Genomic DNA, 21,124 nt, shown 5'->3' on the forward strand with positions numbered 1-21,124 from the left:
TGAGTGGGGCCCTGCTGCACTGGGGGGAGCACAGACACAAAGAAGGGAGGCACTGGCAGGTACAAACTCTGCTTTAGTGGTGGGGCTGTCACTACAGCAGCGGGGCAGGGACAACACTCAGCACTCATCTCCACAAAGGCACCGCTGTAAACGGAGCCAGGAGTTACAGCAGCACCAGCAGGAAGCTCTCTCTGGCAGAAACGGATTCCCAGCAGCACAGGGAATTCTTCATTCAATATCCACCAGCTCCACTTCAAAGAAGAGTTTTGCATTTGGTGGGATCCTGTTGGCAAATGTTAAGGAAGGTGAACCAGCCCCTGCAGTGACCCCTCCCTGGGCAGGGAGTCCCCAGCCTCTGCCGTGTCCCTGCCCCAGCTGGACAGCCCGGATCCAGCAGGGAGCCAGAGCTGCTGCCCAGGAGCTGCTGGACACAGGGACGGCTCCATGAGCACACCCTGCTGCTCATCCTGAGCTGCCCCTGCCCTGGCTGCAGGGATGGGGCAGTGCCTGGCAGGTCACAGCATTCCAGCGCAGGAGAACAACCCTTCCCTCTTCTCCAGAAGGGTTGGAAAAAAGAAACGGGGCTGCAAGGACACGGCAGGATCATTCCTCCACCCCCTACTTCAGCTGTATCCCAGAACCAAATGTAACTCTGTCCCTGCTCCTGGGGACAGTGACTACACTGGTCAGGATCCCCATCAGTCACGAGCACTTGGAAGCACTGGAATAAAAATGCAGGCGGAAAACAGCAGCAGGTTTTTCTCCAAAAGAGAAGGGCAATTGCGCCCCCAGAAGTGCCCTGAACAGCTAACAGGTGAAGCCCCCGCTGTATCCCTGTCCATAAAGCGCATTCCCAGGCTCCCTAAGGAGTCAGAGGTCAGGAAAGGATACTTGGCATCGGGCTGCCCCTTCTTGCCGTAGGCCCACTCGGGCTCGATCTCCAGCTGGGCCTTCTCTCCTTTGCTCATGGTCAGCAGGGCCTCGTCCCACTGGAATGACAGAGAGCAGCCACTGCACCTCCCGCTTTTCCTGTGGCTCCCAGAACACCCACCCAGCCCCGTGGAGCGCTCCAGGGGGATGTTCCTGCTCCCACAGCACTCCCACAGAGCAGATCCGTGCTGGGATGACACCGGGGAGCAACGGGAACACGCATTCCACCAGCACTCCCAGCTTCGGTGTTCCCAGGGAGTGCCCAGGGATTGGCGCTGTGTCCCCACTGAGGGAGGGCTCTGGCACCCACAAACCCGGGAGGAACACTGGGATAAACCTGGGATAAACACTGGGATAAACCTGGGCTACAGCCACCGCCTGCCCATGGACACAGCCCCTTCCCAGCTCCAACCCCGTCCCACATCCGGGCTTTCTCCTCCTCAGCCTGGAGAAAAGGAGGCTCAGGGGGAACCTTGTGGCTCTGCACAAGTCCCTGACAGGAGTGGGGATGATTCCCAGGGAACAGGGACAGGAGCAGAGGGAACGGCCTCAGGCTGGGCCAGGGGGGGCTCAGGGCGGACAGCAGCAGGAATTTCCCCATGGAAAGGGAGCTCAGGGATGGCACAGAGTAAAGCCCAGGGAATGCAAAGAGGGATGGAGGGAGCCCCCGGATCCCATCAGTCCCAGCTGCTGTGAGAGACTGACGGGAGCCTGAGGCTGGGCTGATCCCAAGGAACAGAGCCTGTGCTCCGTGCACTGCCTGACAAGGGAATGACTGAGGATGAACGTTCCATCCTCCAAGGGTAATCCCCTGCAATCTGCCTCCATGAGACACAGGACCCAAAAACTGCAGCCCCATCACAAATCCCAGAATGGAAGTGCCCGGGGGCTGGGAGGGAGCCCTGAATGCTTTACTTACACCTCGGATCACTTTTCCTACGCCGACTTTGAAACTCAAGGGCTTGGCTGCTTTTTTCTTCTTTGAACCTGGAAAAGAGTTTTACATTCATTCACCTCAACATCACACCAGCACGCTCCACACTTCTGTAGAAAACTGCCATTACAATCATGCTCTGCATCAACGGCTGTTCTAGTATTATTTTTAGCCCAATATCAGATTTTTGGGGGAGATACTAACACTAAAAACATCATTAAATGTTCAAGCTTCACCAAAGCATCTTTCAAACCCCAAAGACTCATTCCTGAATTACTCAAGTTGACTGTACAAGTCATGGACATATTAAGGAACCAAGAAAAGTCAGCAGGGAACATACAAGTATGAGGAATTACAGATTCCGGTGATTCTGGAATACTGTTCCTGAGCGTGGGACATCACTGCTGGGAAAGCCTTTGCAGTATTGCACAGTTTCATACCCCTAAAACCTCCAATCTGTCACAAAAACACCAGCAGGGAATAGTGCACACCGGAGCACTCAAATCCCTCTCCTGCCAGTGCCTCCATATTTATTTACCACAGAAGGGCCCCCAAGATGTGTTTATTTAGAGAAATTCAGGACACTGCTGGTGCCAGAGTTCCATAGGCACCATCCCCAGTCAGGATTGACTCCCTGCATTCCACATTCCCGGGCCTGGAATGCCAGAGGCCAGGGCTGGCAGGATACAGCTGTGTCACTCGACACCAGCCAGTCCTAAAATAAAAAACCAGGATCTGGGAGCTGCAGGCAGCTCAGCAGCACCATGATAAAGCTGTTTGTCAGGAATGCTCCCAGACACCTTCCAGGGACAAACCCCTGTCCACATCAGCTGGAGGAGCACAGGTAATTCCCTCTGGGAGCATTTACAGCCAACCCCAATCGTGTTTATCTGCACAGCTGTACATCCATAACCTTACTTGATTGAATATTGGTATCGAAGACTGTCCCATCCTGCAGCTTGCCCGTGTACCAGCAGTGGACGGTGTCTCCTTTCTTCGGGAAGTTGGTTTTATCGCCCTTCTTCAAAATGGATTTTGTGTACTTTGGTGGCCCCTACGGTTATAAGAATAGAGTTATGACTGGTGGGTTAAATACTCTCAGATATCCAAGACTGAACAACCACCAAGTTTAAGGCACCGAAGAAGACACTGTTAGTGAATGCTGTGTTCATGTTACTGCAGGGCTGCAACATTTGGGGGAAACGCACCTTAATGTTAAGGTGGGCTATAAACACCAGATTTCTCACTGCAACCAGGTTTTTGAAGACTTAGGATCACACAATCTCCTGAGCTGGAAGGGACCCACAAAGGATCGTGGAGTCCAGCCCCTGTCCCTGCACAGACCCCCCAACAATCCCACCCTGGGCATCCCTGGCAGCACTGTCCAAGCTCTCCTGGAGCTCTGGCAGCCTCGGGGCCGTGCCCAGCACCCTCTGGGGGAAGAATCTTTCCCTGATCTCCCCCTAACCTTCACCCCCAGACAAGTGACCCGGATCATTTGGTTTTTCCGGGCGAAAAACGCGAGTTGAGGTGAGGGCACGGCACCAACCTCCTCCGCAGCTTCCTCAGCCTTCACCGCTTTCCCCTTGGCCTCCTCCGCCTTGGCCGGCTTCGCCTTCTCCGCCGCCTTCTCGGCGCCGTCCGTGCCCTTGAAGCGCTGCGAGGGGAAGGATGAGGAGCCGCATCCATCACCCCAGCCCTGCCCGAGCCCAGCCCCGTCCCCGCCGCCCCACGGCCTCACCTGCGTGTGGAAGAGCTGCGTGTAAGCCGCGATCAGCTGCTCCTTATTCGCCGTCTTGGCCACGTTCTTCACCTGCCCCAGCAGCTTGTGCTCCGCCAGGAACTGCGGGACACGCGCGTGAGGCGTTGAGGGAACAACGGAAAAAAAAAAAAAACAACCAAAAAAACCCAGCAAATCCCAAGCCTCCCCCACACAGAGCCCCAAACGCTTGATCCTCCCAGGCCATTACCGCCTGCGCCGCGTGCTCCTGCAGGAATTTGATGATCTCCTTCTTGGCCAGCGCCTCGCTCCGCAGCTCCTCGGCGCTCCAGGGCTGCGCCGGGCCCGCCGCCGCCGCCATTTTCCCACCCACCTCCCGCTCCTCCTCCAGGAGAGGAGGGCTGGGAGCCGCCCGGCAGGGAGAAGGGGCGGGCCGGGAGAAGGCAGGGGAGAGAAGGGGAGGGTTCGAAGGCGGCTTCCCGACCCTCCCCTTCACCCTCGGCCGGGCTCCCGGGGGGATTTCGGGGAGGGGCGCCCGGGGAGGGACAAAATGGCGCCGCCTCGGGGCCGGCGGGGCACGCCCTGAGCGAGAGGAGCGGCGGGCATCGCCCGGGCCTTGGCGGGCGCCTCAGGGCAAGGGGAGGGCCGGGCGGCGGCCGGGGGAGAAGGGGAGGGCCGGGTGGGCGGCTCCCCGTCCCCGTCGGCGGCGATTTCAAGCGGCGGCGGTGAGGCAGGGCTAAGATGGCGGCGCGCGGGGCGGGATGAGCGGCGGGCGGCAGCGCACTCTGCCGCAGGTGTGGCGGGCGCCCCGCTCCACAGCCCGGCAGCGGGACGCGGGCGGGGACAGCGATGACGACCTGCTGCTGGCCGCCGCGGCCGCGGCCGACCCCGGCCCGCTGCAGGGCTTCAGCGAGGCGGCGGGGTCCATCTGGATCTACCCCACCAACCTGCCGGTGCGCCCTTACCAGGAGCGCATGGCCGGCGCCGCGCTGCTGGCCAACACCCTGGTGTGCCTGCCCACGGGGCTGGGCAAGACTTTCGTGGCCGCCGTGGTCATGTACAACTTCTACCGCTGGTTCCCCTCGGGCAAGGTGCTGTTCCTCGCCCCCACCAAGCCGCTGGTGGCTCAGCAGATGGAGGCGTGCGGCCGCGTCATGGGCATCCCGTGCCGGGACATGGCGGAGATGACAGGTACGGCTGCTGCCCGCCTGCTGCGAGGTGTGAGGAACAGCAGCGCGGGGGGAAAAAGAAAAATAATAATAATAATAAAACGTGAGGTGTTTGAAGGGCTAGCTGCTGGTTTCGCAGTAGTTCAAACCCCAGGTGGCCTGTATAAAGGGTGAAGCGCTGGGGTGCTGTGGGTCGCAGCGTGCGCGGCTCTGCGCGCACAGCGCGCTCTGCGTCATGCTTAAGCCAGAGAATGATGGCTCGTTTAATCCGTTTTGTAGCTGTTCTCCCCCCTCCTTCTCTCCCCATGTCGCTTTCCTCGTCGCTTTCCTCGTCAGTTTCCTTTCTCCTTTTCATGAAGGTTTTGCACCCCCGCCACCCGAGCTGCAGTTTATTCCTCACTGAGGTACCAGCCTTAGTGATCAAGCCTATTGCCTGTTTTCAGGCTCCTAAAAACCTCCTCACACCTTTCCCGGAGGTGTTTTAAATTATGTTTAGGGCAGTGGGCAGCTATGAGACATCTGGAGCTTCCCAGCCTTGATTTCCGTGGTGCTGGGTTTAATTTTTTTAATGCAAAAAGTATCTTCCTAGTCATTGTATTCAGTGAGGGTGGGGAGTCCCTGGCACAGGGTGCTCCTGGATCCCTGGCAGTGCCCAAGGCCAGGTTGGACATTGGGCTTGGAGCAGCCTGGCACAGTGGGAGGTGTCCCTGCCATGGCAGGGGTGGCACTGGCTGGGATTTGAGGTCCCTTTCCACCCCAAACCATTCCATGGTTTTATTTGTCGGCCATCCCTGTCACTCTCAGATCATGAGCCTTGTTCTCAGCAGAGCAGTTCCCTGATGTTGTTTGTTTAATTTCCAGGAGGAACTCAGGCTCTGGGCAGGAGGGAGCTGTGGAACACCAAGAGAGTCTTTTTCCTCACGCCTCAGATAATGGTCAATGATCTCTCTCGTGGGACCTGTCCTGCTGTGGAGATCAAATGTCTGGTTATTGATGAAGCCCACAAAGCCCTTGGCAATCATGCCTACTGCCAGGTAGGGCTGGAGCCACCCCACTCTTCTCTCCCAGTTACAAAAACCTCCCCAAAACTGCTTATAGAATCTCCAGGAAGTAAATTTTAGAAATTTCCCAGGTTGTTCTTGGTGCATGTCCAGGATGCCCTGGATCCCTGGCAGTGCCCAAGGCCCAGGTTGGACACTGGGTTTGGATCACCCTGGGACAGTGGGAGGTGTCCCTGCCATGGCAGGGGTGGGAATGAGATGGGATTTAAGGTCCCTTCCAACCTAAACCATTCTGTGATTCAGTATTTTTAGAGTGTTTTGTTAAGCCTTTCCTACTTAGTGGGTATTTTCTTTGATGTCGTTTGTACAAGGAAATAATCTCCTTTAAGGGTATTAATGAAGCTTTCCTGTTTCTAGGTTGTGAGGGAGCTGAGCAAATACACAAACCAATTCCGGGTCCTGGCCCTGAGTGCCACCCCAGGCAGTGACACCAAGGTGAGCCGGAGCTCTTTGTAGGATTGAAGTAATCAAGGTTGGGTGGAAGCTCTGTTGTTTTGCCTGAAGCCTCTGCAGGGTCCTGAGCAATTCCACATCGGGACTGAATCTCTTTACAATCCATTACTTGACCAGATTTGGTGTTTCTCATGCTGTAAACCATATATTATTTATTTATGAGGGTGGGCAGGCCCTGGCACAGAATTCCCAGATTTGCTGTGGCTGTCCCTGGATCCCTGGCAGTGCCCAAGGCCAGGTTGGACATTGGGACAGTGGGAGGTGTCCCTGCCATGGCAGGGGTGGGAATGGGATGGGATTTAAGGTCCCTTTCCAAACCCCAGCCACTCTGGGATTCTATTTCCTGACCTTTCTTTCATTTTTCCTTCTAGGTAATGGGTGCCCTTTTCTTTGCTACAATATGTAACCCCTGCTAAAAATATGGAAATAGTTACTTTGTTTTTGTGGCTTCCCTACCAGGCTGTGCAACAAGTTATCTCCAACCTGCTGATTGCTCAGATAGAGGTGTGTGCTGAAGATTCTCCGGAAATTCAGCCTTATTCCCACGAGAGACAAGTGGAAAAAATTGTAGTTCCTCTTGGGGAAGAGCTGGTAGGAATTCAGAACACTTACATCGAGGTGAGTGGCTGCTTTTCTTTTTTTGGTCAGTGGCCAGTGACAGTAAATATTTTATCATCTCTGTCTAGACTTGCTGTGTTTATAAAGGCAACACTTCCCTATATAATTAACTTTGATTATAGGGTAAATTAAGCAATGTGGTTTCAACTCCAGCAGCTGCAGTTTCACTTTGCACCAGTTTTACCTTTTCCTTGCGGTAACTTGAGAAGATCAGGTGGAAAACTTGCAGTTGAATTTTCCTCACCCTCTTTCAGGAGTCTTTGCAAAATTGACACCAGACCTAAACTGAGGTCTCTGCATTTGGCTGTACACAGTAGGATTAAGATGTTGAGAATTCTGTAAGGAACGTTTTCTCTGATTAAGGATATTCTTTAGAGCTTTAAGTCATCTCTGAGTGCAATTAGTTCTCCTGGAGTTTTTTAATTGGTTTATTTGGCCTATTAATTTATTTATTGGTGTATTTCTGTTATTACGATGCTGATATCTTTTTCTTTTTACCAATCTTTAATGCCCAAGTATAAGAAATTTTTGGGGGCCAGAGCTGTTTGTAACTTAGTGATCTGTGCCATCCCAGTAAGATACTTGTAGGCAAATAATGTTACATAAAATCCCACTCTGAAAAGTTTAAATTATCTGCTCTTTTTTTGTTTCGAGGCATAAAGAGTTAGAATCAAGTTTGATATCAGACTGGTGACCTCAGAGCATGGTTTTTGGTTAAAGCTGATTGATTTTGGTGTAGCTTTGTGAAGGGCACTGGAAGGCAAACCCGTGAGCGCATCAGCTGTTTTCAACCCAGTGGTCTGAGAGTGTTTAAACGAGGAACTTCCCCTGGTAAAGGGAAACTTCAAAGCAGTTTTGCATCACCCCAGGTGCCCCTGAAGGCTCTGCCGAGTGCAGGGGTTTGTTTTGGGCTGTTTCACTCGGGCTTTGAGCTGCAGTGAGCACGTTGGTGTGGCTCCAGCAGCCTCGCCTGTGCTGCCCTGTGGCTGCGGTGCTTTCTGTTTCCTTTCTCTGCTCTGGATTTGCATTTCAATTGCTGCTGCTTTCCTGGAGAGCGCAGCTTCTAGTGACACCCGGGGCTGCAGGGATGGTTGGCAGTGTGTGCCAAGCCTCGCCTCTGGAGGCTTCAGCTCTTGGGGGAAGAGTGGCTCCTGGGTCTGGAGGTGACCATTTCAGATTTGGGGCTTAAATGGCTTTTGTAAAATCGGAGCAGCATTCCCAAGGCAGGAGAGCAAAAGCAGCTGTGTGTGCTGCAAGAACGAGAGCCAGGCACAATGTGCACAATCAAATCCTTCTCTTTAATTGTGACAAACGGTAAACAAGACAACATTTCAGTGTGAACGAAGGACAGTGTCAGACAGCACAGCACAACGATGCCAGACGAGCTCTGTGGAGATGTCTTTACAACAATAAGCAAGGCCCTGAGTATCACAAGAGCTGGAATAAACTTTTTAGGCACTAACTCTGGTTTGGAAAATACACAGTATGCAGGAGAACATTTATCTGTTAAGGCTACGTCATTTAATCTTCCGAAAACAGGGGGTGAATGCTGATTTATTATCTCCTTCCATGAGTGGAAAGCTAATAATTCCACATTAAAACTGAAAATCCACGAGTGGCTCCTGAGTAGAGCCGTGGATGGATGATAAATCGCCTGTTCCAGGCAATCCTGCCTGACATGGTGCTGTCAGATCTGAGTGACAGTGATGTTTGCTTGGCATTCACTGGTGTAACAACTGGACAAACTGTATTTTGTGTCAGCTAAACACTGGAGCTGTGCTCGTGAGGGCCGGTGGCAGCTGTTGGTACCAAGCCATACAGTGTCTCTCCAAATTGGAGCTGAAGTAGTTTGGTTGGTTGGTTGGTTTTTTTTTTCTCAGCAGCAGAAGCCTTCTAACAGAAGTCAAAATAAATAAATACTATCTTGGAATTCACAGCTTGCCAAAAGCAGCGGGGAATGCTGGGCTGCAGTGGGATATCAGCACACTCAGATCTGCTCATGGTTCAGGGATGTTTCTAGAACATCACCCACGGGGAGCTGGGCCACAGGAGCGGGGGACAGGGACATCAGACACAGCAGATGCTTTGCAGGAGAGGTTTGAAATGTGAGTTATGTACAAACTGGTGCTCTGTGGGGACAGGATTTCACTGCTTCCAGGAGCTATCCAACGCCTGTTGTGCCCAAAGCATTACGAGAATTTCTCCAACTGGCAAAAGCAATCAGATGGCAGAAGCTTCTTTAGTTTGCCACAAAATCAAAGGTGAAAATTACTTTTATTGGCTCTTAGGAAAGTCTGGGGAGGATATGAGAACAAAACCTTTAATTTAATTCCTCCCTGGGCCCTCTATTCAACTCAATTTTAAAAATAATTTCACTGTTTTTCTTTAATTAAGAGCTTTTAGTTTAATACTGGCTGGCGTTTTTAGTTTTCCTTTTCCCAGGCTGTGACACTATATTGCATTTTAGTTATCTTGGGTGTTTTTTTCTCCTCTCCATAAAGACTGTTGGTTTGTTTGTGCTAAAACTAAGGCTTTTGTGTCTCTTTTTTTAATTTCCTCTTTCCTTTTCCCCCTCTCCTTGCTGCTTCCCAAGGAATCTCCGTGCCCAGCAGGCACCAGAGGGCACCTTGGTCCCATTTAAGCCAGGGCCACTCTGATCCCACTGCTCAGGGAGAGGTTTTGGGGTGAGCACAGAGCCCTGTGGAACCAGGAGGCTGCAGGTTGTTCCAGAAGTCCCCCACAAATCCATTTCTGGAGTTGTTTTCTCACCCTGCCGTGAGTTAGCAGCCGCTGGCTCTGGTTGCTGCTCTGTGTGTTGGAATTAAAGAGCACAGATGCTCTGTTGGAACCCTAAACCCTGCAACCAATAAAAAATGCTGGTGATGTACTCAGTGAATTTCATATAAAAAGGCATTTACTTCTATTAACTCTACCATCTTGTCAGTAATGGGTGACATTAGGGAGGGACTTTGGAGAGCAAAACAGTTTTCTGCCCTGACTCTAAAGTGCAGTAGGTGCTCTTGGGCTGTGTGGAACAGTGGGAATGCTGCTCCCACACTTTCTGGGGGCTCTGGAATGTGGGAGCTCGGCCTCTGCAGCGAGCCAGGCTGGCAGCTGAGGGGTTCTCACAGGGGTGAAGGGCAAAACAAACAACAAACTGATATGAGGAAGGAAAAGCTCTCACAGTGAGCGTGGTCAGGTGCTGGGACAGGCCCAGAGGGGCTGTGGGCTCCCCATCCCTGGGGATGCTCAAACCCAGCTGTGCCTGGCCCTGCCCTCAGCAGAGGTGTCTGCCCGAGATCACTCCCAGCTGAGGTGTTCTCTGTGGATATTTATGTCATTTATGCCATCAACAACTGCCAGAGCAGTGCCAGAAGTGCTGAACAATTTACTCCAGCTGCAGTGTTTTAACACCCAGCAGAGCTGTGAGAATAAAGTGTTCAGAAAACTGCAATTAAAAATAACCAGTGTCTCCTTAGGAATGCCAGAGCCAGTCATGGGATTCCTGGGGGGGTTGTGATGAGGGTGAGCTGGAATTCTGCTGTCAGCAGCTGAATGAGCTGTAGTAGGACCGTGGTGCCTTTTTGGTCTCTCTCCAGACTCGGGGTGCTTTGGTTGGGAGCTTTCTGAGGTAAGCACTGGGGATCTCTGTGCCGCAGCTGCTCTAATCCCAGTGGCCTAAATCTGGTAGTTCTCCTCAGGAGCTAAGGCCTGGACATTCTTTCTCTGCCTGTGTGAGGTGGGTTTGGTGTGTCACACCCAGCGGGGTCTCTGTGCAGCACCAGAGCAGGCCAGGGCTCCAGGATGTCCCCAGGGGCCATCCCGAGCCACAGGCAGGCTGGGGATGCCAAAGAGTGTGTGAGGGAAGGGGTCTCTGCCTCCCTTACCTGGTAAAAAAAAAAAAAAAAAATTATAGATAAGCTGAACTAACTTTTAAAGTTCTCAAACCCTCCATGAAATTTGTGTCAAAGCCGTCAGAGTTGCCGTAGGGATCTGTGGGTGGGGGGCTGAGCTGGGCCGCTTGTTCCTAGCCCGGCTGAGAGCCCCTGTGAGGGGGGGACACCTGGGCTGCCCGGGTTCACCTGTGAGAGGGAGGGAGGAGGCTCCGAGGGGCAGCAGCGCGAGCTCAGGGCCGCTGCAGGAACCAGATCTCGTTGTGGCGGTTGGCGGCCGCCGGGTTGGTGTAGCCGGCGATGATGAAGGTGTCCCGCAGGCACAGCTCGGGGCTCTCCAGGATGGCCGCCAGCAGGTTGATCTCTCTCATGATGGAGTCTTCGTTGGTGATCCCTCGGAAGCTCCTGCAGTGGATGGTCAGATCAGCTGTGGATGCGGCTCCCAGGCAGGTGGCTCTGCACTCAGGGGATGGTGACAGGACAAAAGGGGACAGCCCTAAGCTGGGCCAGGGGAGGGTTAGGTTGGGCATGGGGATAAAGCTGCTCACAGAACGAGTGATTGGGCTCTGCAAAGGGCTGCCCAGGGAGCTGGTGGAGGCACCGTCCCTGGAGGTGTTCAAGGAAAGCCTGGATGTGGCACTCAGTGCTGTTGGGTCATAGGTTGCACTCAATGACCTCAAAGGTCTTTTCCAACCTAGTTCACTCTGTGATTCATTTTAATCCCACTGTTTTTCCAGAGCTCAGAAATGCCTTTTGGATTACTTGGTTGTGTTTCACCAGTGGTACTGACTGTGACTGATCCCAAACAATTTTTTCTTAAAGTTTTCTGTGCCGTGTCAGATGCTTTGTTCCCCACTACACAGAACAGTCTGAGGGGTTTTTATCATGCATTTACAGATGCAGTTTTGCCAATTGATAAAATGAGCTGGAAGGGACCCACAAGGATCATGGAGTCCAATCATGGCCCTGCATGTAGACCCCTAACAACCCCACCCCGTGTACCCCTGCCAGCGAAGGCTCCTGGAGCTCTGGCAGCCTCGGGAATGTCACCATTCCCTGGGGACCTTTTCCAATGCTTATCCCACCCTCTGGGGGAAGAACCTTTCCCTGTTATAAATTGGTGACCATTATTTCCTGACCATCCCATTCATAAAACAGGCAGCTTTTACAACCCCTGAAAATTTAGGTTTTGTCATTTTTCGCCTTTTACGAGGTCTAAAAGCCGTAAGGCGCCCAGGATTGAGACCTGCGCGTTTCCTGTGCTTAGCAGAGCAGAGTGTGACAGCATTTCTCACCTGCTGTAGACAATGGTGGCAGGCCACTCCTCGATGATGATGTCCGAGTCAAAGGGGTGCGGGGGCTCGTCCTGCAGCACCTCGGGCAGGTAATAGGCCACTGTCACCGCCTGCGTCATCGCCGACTGCGCCTCGTTGGTGTGCACGATGGTCACGATGGGCACGGTGATCCCCAGGTACAGCCCTGGCCACGCACGGTGGGCGAGAGGGTTCAGGAGATGCAGGGGAAGGGTTTGCACGCGGTGCTCGCCCGCTGGGTTTGTGCTGAATTGCTGAAATCAGCACCACGGGCTTCCTGAAGGGACTTCATTGGCATGGTTTAGACACCGCGGGGCGTGCTCCAAGCTGGAAGCGCCCAGAGAAGCTGTGGCTGCCCCTGGATCCCTGGAAGTATCCCAGGATGTTGGGGTTGGAGCAGCCTGGGGCAGTGGAAGGTGTCCCTGCCCGTGGTAGGGGTGGAACAGGAAGATCTTTAAGGTCCCTTCCCACCCAGAATATCTGTGATTCCATGATTTCAGTGTGCCGTGTGGTTTGTGTGTGTGTCCAAAACACAGCGGTTGGTGAGCTCTCCCCTGTTCAAGAAGGGCAGGGAGTTTGCCTGAAGACTTTTCCCCCCTCCTAGAAGAGTTGTGTTTATCTTCCAACTGCCCTTTTGTGTCGTGGTTTAAATATTTGGGAACAAAACTGTAGGGGAAGGGGAAGGGAAGGGGCTGCTGTGTGAATTCACCGAGGGTCTGCTGGCGTTAAAAATGTTGCAGCCTTTCTTTTTGCACTGCTGTGTGTTTGGACTGCAGGAGGCAGAGGTGGCTGACAGAGGGAACTTCACTTCTGTACAGTTTGATAAAAACCCTGCAGTTCTGGAGCTAAAAATTACTTTTAAACCACGTTAAAGTGTTAAAAGAATGGAGGGCGTGGGGAAGGTACCTGAGGAAGGAAAGGCTTTGGTGATCAATCTTTGTGTTTGCTTGGAAAGACATTTAAAGGCTGAGTCAACTACAGCACAGAACACTCAGCATGGCAAAACTTGATAGTGACTGGAGGATGGAAAACATGAGAACTGATGTCTGGGAGTGAAAACCAGATTCAATTGGATTGGACACCAGGGGCACATTCTACAGGCAGGCACAAGCTCTCAAGGGCACGGTGGATCTGCTGTTATTTTGAGCTCAAACTGGATTATCTTTCTGGAAAACATGCTTCAGCCACAAATTTGCTGTGCCCATAGGGACAGGGACAATTTAATATCTTGAACTAAAGGGAAGGAGGCAGAAAACTCTGGTCCTTTTCTGGTGTCACACCCTGACTGGTGATTTCAGTGCTGCCGTGAAAATGAAAATCCTGTAGCAAATGCCAGATTTCCAGCAGAGAGCCTGGAGCAGCCTGGGACAGTGGAAGGGGTGGCACTGGATGGGATTTGAGCTCCTTCCAACCCAAACCATTCCATGATTGTCACGACTTTTCTGGAGAGGCCGTATCATGGAAAAGCATCCCTAGAGGGTGTGGATTTGGGAGGAGCTGTTCAAAGCATCTCCCAAATTAGGAGTGAGGGCAGAAATGCAGTTTTTCTAACTGCTGTGGGATTGGGGTGTCCGTTACCTGAGGAGTTCTGCTCGCAGATGTACCTCATGAGCTTCATGAATCCGAGGCAGATGCTCTGCTCGTACTGCTTCTCTTTCATTTTGATACAAGCCCACTTGGCTTTCCCGTACTGCCTTTTCTCGTAGAGCAGATCTCCCAGCTGCAAACACACAGGGGAGAGTCTGGGATTGTGATTTAATCATCTAAAAACACCAACGAAACAAATACGAGCTGAGCACCAGAACTGCATCGATTCAGCTCTCGGTGACACGGTCCTGAGAGAAACAGGAATTTTAATCCTTGCTTCTGTAAACCAAGGAAAGCACTGCTGATTTTGGATCAAAAGTGACTTCAGCAAAATTCTAGGTAATTCTCCTTTAAAATAAGGATCTGTCATCTTTTGGACTGGAGTTATTAAACATTTAGTTGCAATTAACACTGAATAACCTTAATTTTTAGCTGCAGTTGTTACAGTAATACTGTAACATTAAAAAATGCTTTCAACATAAACAGCCAGGAGTCCCAAACTTTTTAGATGAAACACACTCAAATGATGGTATTTATAAGTGGGAATTATTTAAATCTGTTTAAAAGAAATGTGGCCAAAAAGTCCTCACAGATGGTCAGTAAAGGTTTTCATGGTTTTTGATTTAAGGTTGGACATTTGTTTGCACATTTCCTGAGCTGGAGGCAACTTGCTGTACATTAATTTCAGGGTTTGTTAATTATAGGATGAGTTTATAAATTGCTGCTTTGTTTGATAATGATCCATGATGCAGAAGTACATTTTTGGTTTTAAATTCAGATATTCATCTCTTTCAAGTACTCTGCTGAGGTTTTATCCACATGACTGTAAGGGGGCAAATGCAGCTATTTGAGTGAAGAAAAGGGGCATTTTATTTCAAATGGCAAAGCGAGAGGGGTTTCTGTTAAATTAATTATGTCTCAAAGGCTGTAATTCCTGGCCATCTTCTGGCTTACAGAAGTTTTGCAAGTTTCAACGTCTCAAAAAGGAAAATTACACATGTGCAAGGGCTGAGGTGTTCCAAATGAGAGGGAGTGGCACAGTTACTACGCTTTGCACTCGATGTTCAAAATCCCAAACATTTCAAAGGCCTTTGTAAGGAGCCCCGTTTGTGGGAGGCAGGAATGCAGCTGGGAAGGGCAGCAGTACCTTCTCCTTGCGCTGGATCAGGGTGAAGGGGATGCTCTGCCTCTCCTGGGGGTTGTTATTCCTGGTCAGCTGCTGGATGGGCTCTGCCATGTCTGCAACAGAACCACAGAGTTCCCACGTGAGACCCCAGGTTGCAGAAACAACCCTGAGATGTGCTTCACTCCCTCGGGCTCTGGGGCTGCTCTTGTTTGCTCTTCTCTAGGGAAGGAAAGAGCTTTTCCTAGCACAGGTCACCTGGGCTGTGAGGAACGGGATTCCCTCTCCCATTCCCTAAATTTCCAGCTGCCAGGGTGCCCATGGACAGCTTTTGGCTGTGCCCCATTCCCTGGCCCCGTGCAGGGGACATTCCCAGTTCAGCAGCCCTTGTGCTGTTGGGTTCAGGTGAATCCTCGTGAATTAAGTTAGATTGGCTGCTCTTGTTCGCTCAAGGCTCAAGGAAATACTGCTGTGGGAATTAATTTCCAAAGGATGTTTAATGTCTAAAGGTGTGTTTATAACTGTGGTGGCCCTGACATCAGTTCTAGCTGAAGGTAATGAAAAATTTCTGTTTAGGAGTAGATCCCTGGCAGACAGGCTTGGGAGCTGTGGATGCAAGGTCAGTCTTAGGAGTGGAACGTCTCCCTTCCACGAGAGTCCGTCCCTTGCCTTCCAAAGCTGACGTGACAAAGGCATTTGTGTACTTAGAGGATTAGAAACTCGATTTTATGTGCAGTGTCTGGCAGTGTGGATGTGAACTCCTGCCCTGCTGCCCCGTGGTGTGTACTGGGCGCGCAGGAAAAGGAGGAGTTTCAGCTCCCAGAGCCCTTTTCCTGGGGGTCTGAGGTGCCCCAGGGTCTCGGTGGAAGAGGCAGGATGATGGGGGAAGAGAGTATTACCCATGTTTGACAGGAGAATTAAGATGCAGGAGAATTAACTTGGCCAAGGTCACTCAGTAAATCTGTAGCTGAGCTGGGAATCAAACCTCCATCTCCTGCCATCAAGTTTGGGGTTTAGCCCTAAGACTATTTGGAATAGTAAAGGTCTTTAAACAAAGGGGAGAAAGCTACATTTTAGTTAAATGTAAACTTTTTTTTTTCTTTGCAGTATGTCACTGAGAAATGTTTAAAACGATAAATGGATCTCTTTGGAGGCTGAGGGAAAAACAAGAGTAGATTAGAGTTCAGCACTGAATTTTCCAAGAATTAGGAAAGCTTTCAGGACTCTAGAAAAGTTAACTCTATTTTTAGATTACTTTATCAATTAGTGGGGAGGGGGTTATGTTTTTTTGCATTCCGTATTCATGCAGAGGATAGGGATTACAAGTGATTAAAATCCTTTGGGGAGTTTTATCCTTCAGTTTATGAATCTGTGCTCGGTGCTGTCCCAGTCTGGAGAGCTCCAGCTGCACAGGGCCAGGCAGGCAGGGAGGCACAGGGACAGCTGTATTTCCTCAAGTCATGGTTTCAGTGATCCGCAGGGATCATCCCAGCCCCTGGCCCTGCCCAGACCCCCCAACAATCCCACCCAGTGCTGTCCAAACGCTCCCGGAGCTCTGGCAGCCTCGGGAATGTCACCATTCCCTGGGGAGCTGTTCCAGTGCTTATCCCACCTCGGGGGGAAAAACCTTTCCCTGGTGTCCATCCTGACCCTGCCCTGGCGCTGCTCCAGGGTCCTGTCCCAGGGAGCAGAAAGGCAGGACATGGTCTGCTCCTTGTTACAGGGGGATTCCTCCGTCTGGAACATCCCCTCCATTGCCTCCCCTCTTCCTTCAGCACCTGGAGAAAAATCTTGTACTTATCCTATCTTGATTTCTTGTATCATGTGCTGAGTGCCACACAGCAAGGCTGTAATCCTGGATAACCGTGTAACTAAAACCTGGTCACACCCTGCTTTTGACAGATTCCTTAGACTGCGTATCCCTCCTCATGGAATTTAGGAATTAATTCTGTGGGAAGGGCTCTGGTTTTCTGCTGCACGGAGCTCTCCTGAGGAGCGACTGCACTCACGAGTGTTAAACGGAGACGCTGCGTGCCCTGGGGATCCCGGAGCTGTCAGATTCCAGCTCTCCAGCGGCTGCTGGAGTGAGCAGTGACACTCTGGGATGGCTCTGGGCATCCAGAGACCCCCGTTCACACGCGTTAATTGTCATTTAAAGCTTTGCGGAGTTGAGACCTCAAGGTGTGGCTGGAAAAGGAGGACGGACTCAGTTTGCTGTGCAGGGAATGTTTAGAATGAGATTTTTCAGGAGCAGTAATGTAACGCTGGTAACGTCCAGCGCAGCCTGGGCCGGGTTTGGCTCTCCCCACCTCGGGGAAGGTGAGTTACCTGCAGGGCTCTGCCGCTCTGGGCAGGACAGGGCGGAGTTAAGTCTGACCCAAGCCGAGCTTGTAGTGACTCCCTGCTGCTTGTTAGGAGTTCTCTGACTCATCAGCCTTGCACGTTCTCCAGCCTTAAAATTGAAAACAACCAATTCCTGACTAAGATGAGCCCGGGAGCCTCGCTGTCAAAAGCAAATCCATCCTTTACTCGTTTACTCCGTGCCATTTTTAAACACAGCCCCCTTTCCTTAAAGTGCTATCTAGGGCTATAGGGGATGTTCTTAGGAAGAATGCTTTTGCAGGTAGTCAGTTTAATATCTAATTAGGTCTAAAAGCTCGCGCTGATAGTTTTTAGCGTGAATGGGTCACCCCCGTGCCGCTGCAGCCGCTCCCCTGCTTTATGGAAAGCTTCTCGCATCGCCCCGGGTGCAGCTTTAGCTGCCTCAGAGCCAGACTTGGGTGGCTCAGACTCAGGCAGGACTTTGCCGGGTGTTTATCGCCGGGTGTTCGCTGCCGTGCCCCCCAGCCCGTCCCGGTGCCAGCCCCGCGTCCCATCCTTACCTCGGGGCACGTCCACCTGGTGCCCCCTGCCCACGCTCTGCCAGTAGTTCAGCAGCCGCTCCTGCTCCTCGTCGTCCATGCGCTCGGCCGCCTCCTCCTCCAGGCTGCTGCCGTGGCTGTGGTACGCCGAGTCGGGGCTCTCCTCGGCCAGCCCGTCCAGCTCCTCCAGCGTGATCGCGGCCGGGCCGCCGGGCCCCGCGCCCCCCATGCGGCACCCGCCCGTCTCCATCCCCGCTCCGCTCCGCGCCGCCGCCGCGGCGCTTATCAAGGGACCGGGGGCGTGGGGACCGCGGGGACCGCCTCTGCCCGCCCATCGTCCCGGGAGCCTCGGATGGACGGGGATGGGGAACCGCCTCTGCCCGCCCGTCATCCCCAGGAGTCTCGGATGGACAGAACCGGGGATGGGGAACAGTGGGGACCGCCTCTGCCCGCCCATCCCCAGGAGTCTCGGATGGACAGAACCGAGGATGGGGACCGCCTCTGCCCGCCCATCCCCGGGAGCTCGGATGGACAGAACCGAGGATGGGGACCGCCTCTGCCCGCCCATCCCCAGGAGCCTCGGATGGACAGAACCGAGGATGGAGAACAGTGGGGACCGCCTCTGCCCGCCCATCATCCCGGGAGCCTCGGATGGACAGAACCGAGGATGGGGACCGCCTCTGTCCGCCCATCCCCAGGAGTCTCGGATGGACAGAAACGGGGATGGGGACCGCCTCTGCCCGCCCATCTCCGGGAGTCTCGGATGGACAGAACCGGGAATCTGGACCGCCTCTGCCCGCCCATCTCCGGGAGTCTTGGATGGACAGAACCGGGAATCTGGACCGCCTCTGCCCGCCCATCCCCAGGAGTCTCGGATGGACAGAACCGAGGATGGGGACCGCCTCTGCCCGCCCATCCCCGAGCAGGGCACCCGGGAGCTCGGGGATGGAGCGATGGATGCCCGGTCCCGGGGTGGGGGGACCCGGGGAAGACCCGGCTGTGCCCGCTCAGCACCGGGGCAGGGAGCCTGGGGATGGAGGGACGGAGCAGGGGATGGAGGGATGGGGGGACCCGGCGGGACCCGCCTCTGCCTGCCCAGCGCCGAGCCGGGGCTGGACGGGTCCCGGGCTGGATGCCTTCTCCTGGTGCTCGGTGCCTTCACCCTGAGCAGTGCAGAGCTTACACGAGTTTGTGTTCTGTCTCGTTCCCTCTCTCCCAGCTGTTCTCTTCCTCGTGTTTTCCCCGCTTCGTTTCTCATTAGTTCTTCTTTATGGGGATTTTATTTTGCTTTAAAGACATGTCTTTCGTTTAACTTAGGAGGTGTCTGACGTCTTTCCAAAATGTGAGGAGTGCAAGAACTCGGGGATGTTTTGCTACTGAGGTCCAGCTTTGGAAGTTTTCAGCTGTGTAATTTTTTAGTTGCTGAGATGAGCCTTTGTGTGAGCAGCCCCGCTATGGGGTGGATATGGCAATTAAAGCGGGATCTGGGTTTGAATCAGGAGTCTGTGTGGACTCTCTGTTGTCTTTCATTCCAAATTTAACATGGAATGGCTCTTGTGGCCCTTTTTGTGCGGGCAGGAAAGGGAATCTCAGGGCATTAAGGGGTTTAGAATAATAGGAAAATAACCCTTTTCTGTGCACTGTTGCTGCTTCCAGGGAAAGCTGGAGGCTGGGAATGTGACTTGTGATGCTTAACATGCCCCTTCCTTTTTCCATTTTTCTGGGCAGTCTCTTTCTCCAGGCTCAGTCTGGCTCCCTAGGCTGTGAAAATGAACCCTGAATTACCTCAGAAGCTGAGGTGTGCCAGTCCTGACTGTGTTCCTGGCAGGGCAGACCCAAATCCTGCCGTTCCTTGGGGAATTCGCAAACAGAGGCGCAGCTGTGAATGTCCTGAGAGGGTTTTTTGGGGTACAGCGGTGGCAGGGAGTGAAGCGCGGGTCACTGAGCGGGGTTTGGGCTCTGGGCTGCTGGGTGAATCAGCACCAGAGGCTCTGGAGTTCACTGGGAAGGCAAATCCTGGAGCAGGGCTGGAGCTGGTGCTTGTTTAAGTGTCTGGGTGGGTGCTGATCCGATTTCACGGGCAGCTGCCCCGGAGCAGCGCCACGGCTCCCTCGCAACAGGGAGTTTTCTGGCAGTGACCACGTTTCCCTCTCAGCCCTGGCTGAGCCCTTGGGGGGGCACAGTGGGAACCCATCCCTGCCCCAGGTAAATCCCACATCACACGCTCCACTGCTGGGGATGAGGAATTTTCCACTGGAGTTTGGGTTGTCCGTACCAAGGGAGGGCATCCTGGCTCTCGGAGATTTCCTCCAGGAGCTGGCACTCCTGTTTGAGGCAACGTGTGGATGTTCTTTTTCTGCCCACCCTGCATAAATAATTCATGGAAAACAGGTCCCAACTCTTTTGCTTATGCATTATGAGACTTAATAGTTGCTTAGATGAAATTATTTCTAAGTATCAAGCATCTTTGCTGGAGATGAGAGAAAAGACAAAGAAAAACCGACCAGCAGAAAAAGAGCTTAAAATCACAGCTAAATTTCTCTTTATGTGAGTACTGCCGCAGAATACTGACTATGAGAAAGAGGCTGGTAGGAGTTTAAAATCCTGTTTTAAAAATCCATCTGTACAAATGACTGTGTGTGGATTTAATTTGTCTTTGATTCCTGATGAGCTTGGTAATTACTGCGTTTGATGGAGTACTGGAGGTGTGGTGGGCTGTGTCTGGATAGATAACAGAGGAACTCATTGTTATTGCAGGTGAAAAAAGCTGATTTTTTTGTTATATTTGTTGTGTTTTTTTTCCCCCAAGCTTGCTAATTTTGTGTATAAACAGCCACTCTCGAGAAAGCACAGTTTTGGTAGTGCTGTGTTCTCAGTGCTTTCCTGGTTCTATCTCTGAACAGAGCAGAAAATTTGATACTCAGCCTTCAAAATTTCACATCCAAACCATCCTTAGTGGGGTGCTCCTTTCTGTCTGGCAGTCACTTACTGAGGGGTGGGTTGGTGTAGAAAAGCCGCTTCTTTTAACATTTCTCAGTGAAATGTAAAATTGTTCTCGGTGAAATGAGTTGAAAAGTGAAAACTGGAGGTCTTGTTTTATAACCTGTAGGAAAAGAAAAATGCTGTAACAGGAGAAAACTCAGCTGTTAGAAAAAGACAAAGTGTTGGATTTTTTTTGGATGGATCCTAGCTTCCAGGGAAGAACGGTGGATTTTCAGTGTGTCTCATGTCCCTGGAAGATTGGGAAGGGTGTGAACGAGTTAATATAAACTTTTAACAAAACTTTGGTGCCGAGATCGTTACTGGGCTGATCAGTATTGGGTTTGGAGGGTGACAAAATCAGCTGAAATCCACCCTGCCCTGTTGTGTCCCTGCTGCTTTCCTTCCTCCCTTTATTGGCCAGGTGAGAAAATGTCAGGAGGAAACTTGCACAAAATGCACTTTTCTGCCTGGTTCAGAGTT

General features: G+C 52.3%; 3 protein-coding genes across 4 annotated transcripts in view; 1 reads left to right on the plus strand and 2 right to left on the minus strand.

The window, feature by feature from the left end:
- Positions 1–53: 53 nt before the first annotated feature.
- FKBP3 (FKBP prolyl isomerase 3) lies at positions 54–4,161 on the minus strand. Its single transcript, XM_040066873.2, has 7 exons — positions 3,835–4,161; positions 3,606–3,707; positions 3,414–3,521; positions 2,783–2,918; positions 1,850–1,917; positions 892–989; positions 54–283 (listed from the first exon to the last, which is right to left on the minus strand). Exons 1-7 carry the CDS (start codon positions 3,943–3,945, stop codon positions 229–231), a joined length of 678 nt encoding a protein of 225 aa, XP_039922807.1. The 5' UTR covers positions 3,946–4,161; the 3' UTR covers positions 54–228.
- A 184-nt stretch (positions 4,162–4,345) lies between these two features.
- The window catches only part of FANCM (FA complementation group M), a 59,011-nt gene continuing 42,232 nt past the window's right edge, over positions 4,346–21,124 (plus strand). For both annotated transcript variants that reach the window (XM_040068287.2, XM_040068291.2), the window contains exons 1-4: positions 4,346–4,775; positions 5,615–5,787; positions 6,172–6,249; positions 6,727–6,885. In XM_040068287.2, the coding sequence (XP_039924221.1) occupies positions 4,346–4,775; positions 5,615–5,787; positions 6,172–6,249; positions 6,727–6,885 (840 nt within the window). The remainder of the gene's footprint in view (positions 4,776–5,614; positions 5,788–6,171; positions 6,250–6,726; positions 6,886–21,124) is intronic.
- On the minus strand, positions 8,164–17,912 carry LOC120754554 (heme-binding protein 2-like). Its single transcript, XM_040068292.2, has 5 exons — positions 17,684–17,912; positions 14,826–14,917; positions 13,670–13,811; positions 12,074–12,257; positions 8,164–11,183 (listed from the first exon to the last, which is right to left on the minus strand). Exons 1-5 carry the CDS (start codon positions 17,910–17,912, stop codon positions 11,012–11,014), a joined length of 819 nt encoding a protein of 272 aa, XP_039924226.2. The 3' UTR covers positions 8,164–11,011.

This window comes from Hirundo rustica, chromosome 6, assembly GCF_015227805.2.
Source record: "Hirundo rustica isolate bHirRus1 chromosome 6, bHirRus1.pri.v3, whole genome shotgun sequence".
NCBI classification, from domain to species: domain Eukaryota; kingdom Metazoa; phylum Chordata; class Aves; order Passeriformes; family Hirundinidae; genus Hirundo; species Hirundo rustica.

Bases quoted from the DNA above. Each gene is read 5' to 3' on its own strand.
- FKBP3 (XM_040066873.2), bottom strand. From the start codon at position 3,945: ATGGCGGCGGCGGCGGGCCCGGCGCAGCCCTGGAGCGCCGAGGAGCTG. The intron at 3,522-3,605 runs GTGAGGCCGTGG...TTCCCCTCGCAG, and splicing joins CGCAGCTCTTCCACACGCAG to CGCTTCAAGGGCACGGACGG. The intron at 284-891 runs GTATCCTTTCCT...ATTTGCCAACAG, and splicing joins AAGGGGCAGCCCGATGCCAA to GATCCCACCAAATGCAAAAC.
- LOC120754554 (XM_040068292.2), bottom strand. From the start codon at position 17,912: ATGGAGACGGGCGGGTGCCGCATGGGGGGCGCGGGGCCCGGCGGCCCG. The intron at 14,918-17,683 runs GTAAGGATGGGA...GTTCTGTTGCAG, and splicing joins CCAGGTGGACGTGCCCCGAG to ACATGGCAGAGCCCATCCAG. The intron at 13,812-14,825 runs GTACTGCTGCCC...GTGTGTTTGCAG, and splicing joins TGATCCAGCGCAAGGAGAAG to CTGGGAGATCTGCTCTACGA.